This window comes from Rhinopithecus bieti, unplaced genomic scaffold (assembly GCF_001698545.2).
Source record: "Rhinopithecus bieti isolate Rb0 unplaced genomic scaffold, ASM169854v2 scaffold_33374, whole genome shotgun sequence".
Classification (NCBI taxonomy): domain Eukaryota; kingdom Metazoa; phylum Chordata; class Mammalia; order Primates; family Cercopithecidae; genus Rhinopithecus; species Rhinopithecus bieti.
The window spans coordinates 718326-726496 of NW_016814428.1; the positions used below are offsets into that span (position 1 = coordinate 718326).

Here is an 8171-nt window from a genome sequence, read left to right on the forward strand (position 1 = left end):
TACTGGGTATATACCCAAAGGATTATAAATCATGCTGCTATAAAGACACATGCACACGTATGTTTATTGCAGCACTATTCACAATAGCAAAGACTTGGAATCAACCCAAATGTCCATCAGTGACAGACTGGATTAAGAAAATGTGGCACATATACACCATGGAATACTATGCAGCCATAAATAAAGATGAGTTCGTGTCCTTTGTAGGGACATGGGTGCAGCTGGAAACCATCATTCTCAGCAAACATTCGCAAGAACAGAAAACCAAACACCGCATGTTCTCACTGATAGGTGGGAATTGAACAATAAGATCACTTGGACATGGGAAGGGGAACATCACACACCACGGCCTATTATGGGGATGGGGCAGGGGGGAGGGATGGCACTGGGATTATAACTGATGTAAATGACGAGTTGATGGGTGCTGACGAGTTGATGGGTGCAGCACACCAACATGGCACATGTATACCTATGTAACAAACCTGCACGTTGTGCACATGTACCATAGAATTTAAAGTATTAAAAAAAAAAGATTTACAGAAAGAGGCCAGGTGGCTGGGCACGGTGGCTCATGCCTGTAATCCTAGGATTTTGGGAGACCGAGGCGGGTGTAGCGCTTGAGCCCAGGAGTTCGAGACTAGCCTGGCCAACATGGCAAAACCCCTCTAGCAAAAAAAAAAAAAAAAAAATACAGAAATTAGCCTGGTGTGGTGGCACATGCCTGTGGTCCCAGCCACTCAGAAGGCTGAGGTGGGAGGATCACCTGAGCCTAGAAGGCAGAGGTTGCACTGAACTGAGATCACACCCCTACACTACAGCCTGGGTGACAGAGCGAGACCGTGTCTCAAACAAAAAGATTTTTAGAAAGATAAAACAATGTAGTCCACTAAAATGTGAATAAAGCCTATAGGTAGTGTCTTTACACATAAAAATTACATCATAATAATGTTTTAGTATAAATTCAAATTTTTTTTTAGAAAAGCCCATCAGGAATATAAAATATCTCACAGTTTCACCACTGAAGAATGGTACTTAGGCCAGGCATGGTGGATCATGCCTGCAATCCCAGTACTTTGGGAGTCTGAGGTGGGAGGATCGCTCAAGCCTAGGAGTTTGAGACCAGCCTGGGCAACATGGTAGGACCCAATCTCCACAAAAAATCCCCCCAACATTAGCTAAGCCTGTGGCAGGCACCTGTAATTGTAGCTACTTTGGGAGGCTGAGGTGGGAAGACTGCGTGAGCCTGGAAGGTGAAGGCCGCAGTGAGTGGTGATTGTGCCACTGCACTCCAGCCTGGACAACAGAGCAAGACCCATCTCAAAAAAAAAGAGTGGTATTAAGTATAAAACACTTCATTTGAATTTACATGTTAGTGACCCAGGGATTTAATTTTTAAAATGTGTGGTTATTCCTTATAATGAGGACGCATTCTACCCAGGATGAAAAGGAACATTGGCAAGGGTAGGAATGTCTTGAGATGGGTCAGGGGTGAGGGCCCAGGCCAGCAAGGGAGAACCCTGAGGTGAGCTCCACCCATGGGGATATACAGGGTGCCAGACTCACTCTGCCAGACAGACACTGCAGAGGGAGGTGCCACTGGGATTGACCACCACTGAGTGCATGGAAACTCGCAGGCAAGCAATTTATTACTCAAGGGTTTAAACTGGCAATCAGTTGCCTTATAAAGCTTGCCAATCAGAAAGAGTGTCTGTCTCCTGCACATTCACAGCATGATAACGGGCAATCTCAACTGAGATGTTGACAGACAATTAGCCAGCTTACCTTTACAATGCGGTCGGTCCCACAGGTCACCATCAGTCCCCTGGCAACGTCCATGGACATGTGGGAAATGTTATGTTTTCCTTCATGAAAGGTCGCTAGAGAAGTCCGACTAACAAGAGAAAAGAGATCACTGAAAATGTACTTGACTGTACCTAGAGCTAATGGGGTAAGCCTTTGTAGCAACATAAAATAAGCAAATATGGCCAGGTGCAGTGGCTCACACCTGTACCCCCAGCGCTTTGGGAGGCCGAGGCGGGTGGATCACTTGAGGTCAGGGGTTCAAGACCAGCCTGGTCAACATGGTGAAACCCTTTCTCTACTAAAAATATAAAAATTAGCTCCGTGTGGTGGCACACACTTGTGATCCCAGCTATTCAGGAGGCTGAGGCAAGGAGAATCGCTTGAACCTGGAGGTGGAGGCTGCAGTGAGCCAAGATTATGGCACTGCACTCCAGCCCAGTTAAGCAAGACTCAGTCTCCAAAATAAAAAAGTAAATGCTTATTATAGTGTTAAAATTTGCTCCTAAAATTGTGGCTATGGTTTTGAAAACTAACCTTATAATTTAATGATGACAGAAAGCATGATAAATTACAAGACTGTTTTATAAAACTCCCAAAATAATGTTTTTTGGTTTTTTTAAACTGGAAAGGCTGATACATTCCTAGATATAAAAACAAGAATCTTCATTATAAAAGAAGAACTGCATTGGATAAAATCATAGACCATGGGCAAAACATTCATCAGAGAGCTGCAGTTTTCCCTGAAACCTCTGCCATGCACAGGAGCAGTGCCTCTTACAGCACCGGCTTCAACTCTGCCCCAAAGCCCAGCTGCCCCAATCCCATCACTAGTTCATTTACCAACACCAGTCGTGATGCACTAGCTTTCCAATGTGGACCTCTGCCAACACTTGCCTCTGCTGCTTTAAAAGATGATTCAAAGGGAAGGAAAGAAAATGGTGGTTCTGTCCTAATAGATTTGCCTAAAAATCAGTGCAGAGTGGAGTAAACAAACAGATGTGTCTTACACACAAAGAGCAATTTAAAAATAGACTGCTAGGCCAGATTTTTGTGAAAGAAAGAACATTGGTCTCTAGAGTTTTCCCAGTAAATTTACATGCATGTGTGAACAAAGGTCTAGGGACTAGATACTTCTATAGAGAACCAGCTCAACCACTGCCATCCACAGGTGCATGGACTTATCCCTGCATGGCAGTCAGTGGGATATGGAGGCTCAGGGTGTGCACTCAGTTACTGGACCATGTAACTCAGCATTCCTCACCATGTTCAGGAGAAAGCTGCCCAGTCAGAGGGGCAGCTTCAGATACACAGTGGTGGTCTTAAGTCATAAAGCTAGGGCAGGTCCTTTCTTCAAAAATGGCTTACAGGCCAGGCGCAGTGGCTCATGCCTGTAATCCCAGCACTTTGGGAGGCCAAGGTGGGCAGATCACTTGAGGTCAGGAGTTCGAGACCAGCTTCACCAACATGGTGAAACCCCATCTCTACTAAAAATACAAAAATGAGCCAGGTGGTGGGGGGTGCCTGTAATCTCAGCTACTTGGGTGGCTGAGGCAGGAGATTCGATTGAACCTAGGAGGTGGAGGTTGCAGTGGGCCATGATCATGGCACTGCACGCCAGCATGGGTGATAGAGCAAGATTCTGTCTCAAAAAACAAACAAACAACAAATAAAATGGCTTAGGAAATTCAGGAGAAACAAACACATGGCTAAGCATATCCGTATCACTTCTGAAGCTCTTCACATTTCAGAGAACCATTAGACAGATGTAATAAGAGGCAATGAGACAAAAATATGCAAACACTCACTCTTCGTCTTTGATGGAGTCGTAACAAGAATCACAAACCCGGACTTGGAACTCGAAGCCCATGACTGGGTAAGTTGAGCGCTTGCTGCTGCACTTCCCACAGACAGCCTGCCCGCATTTCCTGCAGTGATGCTTCACGGGTGACCGGGAGGAGGAAAACAGGGTGTTAGCTTTTGCCTTTTTGTTTTTTGTTTTGTTTTGAGATGGAGTCTCATTCTGTTGCACTAGGAGTCTCACTAGGTTGGAGGGCAGTGGCATGATCTCGGCTCACTGCAACCTTTGGTGCCCGGGTTCAAGCGATTCTCCTGCCTCAGCCTCCCGGGCAGCTGGGATTACAGGTACCTGCCACCACGCCCGGCTCATTTTTGTATTTTTAGTAGAGATGGGGTTTCACCATCTTGGTCAGGCTGGTCTCAAGCTCCTGACCTCATGATCCACCCACCTCAGCCTCCCAAAGTGCTGGGATTATAGGCGTGAGCCACAGCGCCCGGCCTAGCTTTTGCTTTAAAGCACATGGTTTCCCTCTAGAGTAAGCGAACAGGGGAGGATACGCCTTGAATTGTAATCACCCCAATTCAACGTATCAATTAACGCTCACAAAATAGACATTTTGACACTAGTCAAGGATTTCCAAAAAACCTTGCTGTACTGGTCAAATGTTGCTTTTCATTCATTCATATTATCTGTCTACATGTTAACAAACAATACTATTAACACCAAATTTAGTTCATTTAGGAGCCTAATCACTGTAGATTTGGGGAAAGAAAAATTTATTCCTCCATCATAAAAAAGGCATTATTATTTTAAATAAGTTTTATTTATTTATTTTTACAGAGACAGGGTCTCACCATGTTGCTCAGGCTGGTCTCAAACTCCTGGGCTTAAGCCACCCTTCCACTTTGGCCTCCCAAAGTGCTGGGATTACAGGCATAAGCCTCACACCGGGCCTAAAATAAGTTTTAAATGCACTACACTCTCATTAAGAAACTAATGCCCACAATCATATGTTTTGCTATATTTTAAAATCTCTCAAACTGTGATTCTGGAAATAAGCCTCAAGAACATTACAAAATAGTCCAATTATTATTACTGATTTTGACATATTCTTTTACCACCAACAGTTTAGTGACCAGCACCTCTTCTCTCTTAACTGCTAATAAATGGGAGTAAAATCCATTTCTCTGTGCTTCCTTTATAAGTAGGGAATACTTCTCCTATTAATTAGACTTCACTAATTACCATCAGCCTTGCACTGTGAGAACTCAGCTAACAACAGACAGAACTCAGGTGCTGTTTCAGAGCTTTATAATGGTCTGAGCACTAAAATAATCCCCTTCTTGCCCACCAGTCTCACATGAGACCTTATTGTGGAGTAGCTCTGTAAAACTTTTCAGAGTTTATTTATTAATTTATTTTTTTGAGATAGAGTCTCGCTCTGTCACTTAGGCTGGAGTACAGTGGTGCGATCTTGGCTCACCACAACCTCCGCCTCCCAGGTTCAAGTGATTCTCCTGCCTCAGCCCCCCGAGTAGCTGGGATTCCAGGCGTCCGCCACCACACCCAGCTAATTTTTGTATTTTTAGTACAGACAAGGTTTCGCCATGTTGGCCAGGCTGGTCTCAAACTCCTGACCTTTGGTGATCCACCCGCCTCGGCCTCCCAAAGTGCTGGGATTACAGGCATGAGCCACTAAGCAGGGCCAAAAAAGTTTATTAACACATACAAACTTTAGGCTAATCTCTCATAGAGGTGAAACCAATAATAAAAGGAATAAAATCAGCATCTTTTTTACTTACCTGCACAAATTCATATTTACCCTGAGTGGTTACCTTCAAGGCTGCTGTGGAAATGGGTTTGTTTTTTGTTTTGTTTGTTTGTTTGTTGTAGAACTTTAGTATTACAATAATCCCTGAAGTTAATAACACCTTTGAAATCTACAGGCTATTTGGAACATATTTCTTTAATTAAAAAAATTTAAAAACCAGTACTCAAAACATGCTTAATAAAAATGTTCCAGGTATGCTTATAAGGGAACAATTTAAAATAATCTAAAACTCATAGGGTCAGGCATTCAAGTGAGGACTAAATTATTACTTTTTATCTGTTTGTGACAACATAAGGTATATATAACTGTGTGACCTAATTTATTCCAACTTTGTTCTTGGCTAGCACAAAACACTGACTTTAATAAGTAATAGTATTAAACTGAAAGATCTTTTATCCATTTAAAAATAGGTTCTCAGGATTTTCTACGCACCCCTGCCTTTCCAATACAGGACGAGCAACAGAACAGTGAGGTAACGGTCTCACTGGCCCCGGGAAAGGTCTTCCTCATTATTAGTCACACAATGATGAAGACACAGAAAATGCAGGAAGTAATAGCATTTGCAAAAACAAAGTGTGATTCAAAAAAGCCCCCAATTAAGTATGCAAATAGTGAAATACACAATCAAGCCAGCGATGACTCAACAGTGGCTACTCACTTGTCTCAGCCCCAGCGTCTTCGTGTCCCACATCTGCTTTATGTTCCAGAAAAAGGGCTGCTCACATTTCTGACAAGAATCACTTTCCAACCACTGAGGAGCCTGGGGGAGCAGAAAGTCAAAGCCAACATCAGTGTGTCTATGTTTACTTCCGCGTTTCAAAATTAATACAACAGCTCTAGACCTTGCCGGGGTTAGTCTTTCTTTTCTTCTTTTTTTTTTTTTTTTTGTCGCCCAGGCTGGAGTGCAGTATGTGATCTCAGCTCACTGCAACCTCCGCCTCCTGGGTTCAAGTGACTCTACTGCCTCACCCTCCCAAGTGGCTGGGACTACAGGCATGCACTACCATGCCAGGCTAATTTCTGTATTTTTAGTAGACTTGGGGTTTTGCCATGTTGGCTAGGCTGGTCTCAAACTCCTGACCTCCCAAAGTGCTGGGATTATAACCATGAGCAGCCATGCCCAGCCAGTTAGTATTTCTTTTTAATTCCACAAAATATTCTAGCTAGTTGTCATATTCAATATTGTTTAATTATTCAATATTATGTTTAATTGTGTGTGTGCGGGAGGGTCTTTTTTGAGACAGGGTCTCACTCGGTCACCCAGGCTAGAGTGCAGTGTCGTGAACATGGCTCACTGCAACCTTGACCTCTCAGGCTCAAATGATCCTCCTGCCTCAGCCTCCCGAATAGCTAGGACCACAGGTGTGTGTCACCATCCCAGCTAATTTTTTATTTTTATTTTTTTGTAGAGACAGGGTCTCACTATGTTTCCCAGGCTCATTTTGAACTCCTGGCTTCAAGTAATCCTTCTGTCTCAGCCCCACAAAGCACTGGGATTACAGTCATGAGCCATTGCACCCAGCCTTAATTGTGTGTTAAGTAATCATGACAATTTTAGCCACGGTTACAGGGTTGTTCAATTTGTAATCTATAGATAGGAGGGAGTAAATCAGTTTTTATTGTGAGCCCTTAAGGGTTGTCTTTATGTATTTCTTTTTTATGCTGGAGATGTTTGAACTCTAAATCCAGTTGAGTAAAAACCCAATGCATGCAGCAGAATCTGGTGACCTACCACTTGGAAAGGCTTGCAGGGTCATAGGTGACTAATAGAAGAGATCTGACAAAATCCCATCACCTAGTTGCTCTGGGTAGAGACTATGCCGGCAGATTTGCCACCATTCCCTTCCCAGCCACAGCAGCAGGTCCCTCCCTCCTGGGGCCACACAGGAGTCCTGCAGCCTTCGCTGGGCAGCAAGCTCTGGTTTTGTAAATCTCGGTACATGTTTCTTCTCCCCTCTAACCAGTGAGTTATTTTTTTGTATTATTCATCTTGATCTATCCACAGCCTGTCACACAGTAGGTTCTTAATGCATTTTTGTTGAAACAGAGGAAGCAGTCTCAAAATTAATTTGCTAAAAAACCTAGAAAATAGGCTAAGTGTGGTGGCTCACGCCTGTAATCTCAGCACTTTGGGAGGCCGAGGCAGGCGGATCGCATGAGGTCGGGAGTTCAAGCCTGGCCAACATGGTAAAACCCCGTCTCTACTAAAAATACAAAAATTAGCCAGACGTGGTGGCGCACACCTGTAATCCCAGCTACTTGGGAGGCTGAGGCAGAAGAATCACTTGAACCCAGGAGGCGGAGGTTGTAGTGAGCCAAGATCGTACCATTGCACCCTAGTCTGGGCAACAAGAGCAAGACTCAGTCTCAAAAAACAAAACAAAACAAAAACTTAAAAATATTTCTCAAAATTTGTTTGAGTTCTTTGTAGGTTCTGGAAAAAAACAAACAACCCCATCAAAAGTGGGCAAAGGATATGAACAGACATTTCTCAAAAGAAGACATTCATACAGCCAACAGACACATGAAAAAATGCTCATCATCACTGGCCATCAGAGAAATGCAAATCAAAACCATAATGAGATACCATCTCACACCAGTTAGAATGGCAATCATTCAAAAGTCAGGAAACAACAGGTGCTGGAGTGTGGGGAAAAGAAAGAGAGATCAGCCTGTTACTGTGTCTATATAGAAGCTAGTTCAACCATTATGGAAAACAGTATGGCAATTCCTCAAGGA

The 8171-nt window shown here is 43.6% G+C and overlaps 1 protein-coding gene across 1 annotated transcript in view; it reads right to left on the minus strand.

Moving 5' to 3' along the window:
- Window positions 1-1731: 1731 nt before the first annotated feature.
- Window positions 1732-8171, minus strand: part of WDFY1 (WD repeat and FYVE domain containing 1) — a 69979-nt gene continuing 63539 nt past the window's right edge. Inside the window, exons 9-11 of the mRNA XM_017850276.1 lie at window positions 6091-6192; window positions 3609-3739; window positions 1732-1891 (exon numbers count right to left, since the gene is read on the minus strand). Of these exons, the coding sequence (XP_017705765.1) occupies window positions 1747-1891; window positions 3609-3739; window positions 6091-6192 (378 nt within the window). The 3' untranslated portion in view covers window positions 1732-1746. The remainder of the gene's footprint in view (window positions 1892-3608; window positions 3740-6090; window positions 6193-8171) is intronic.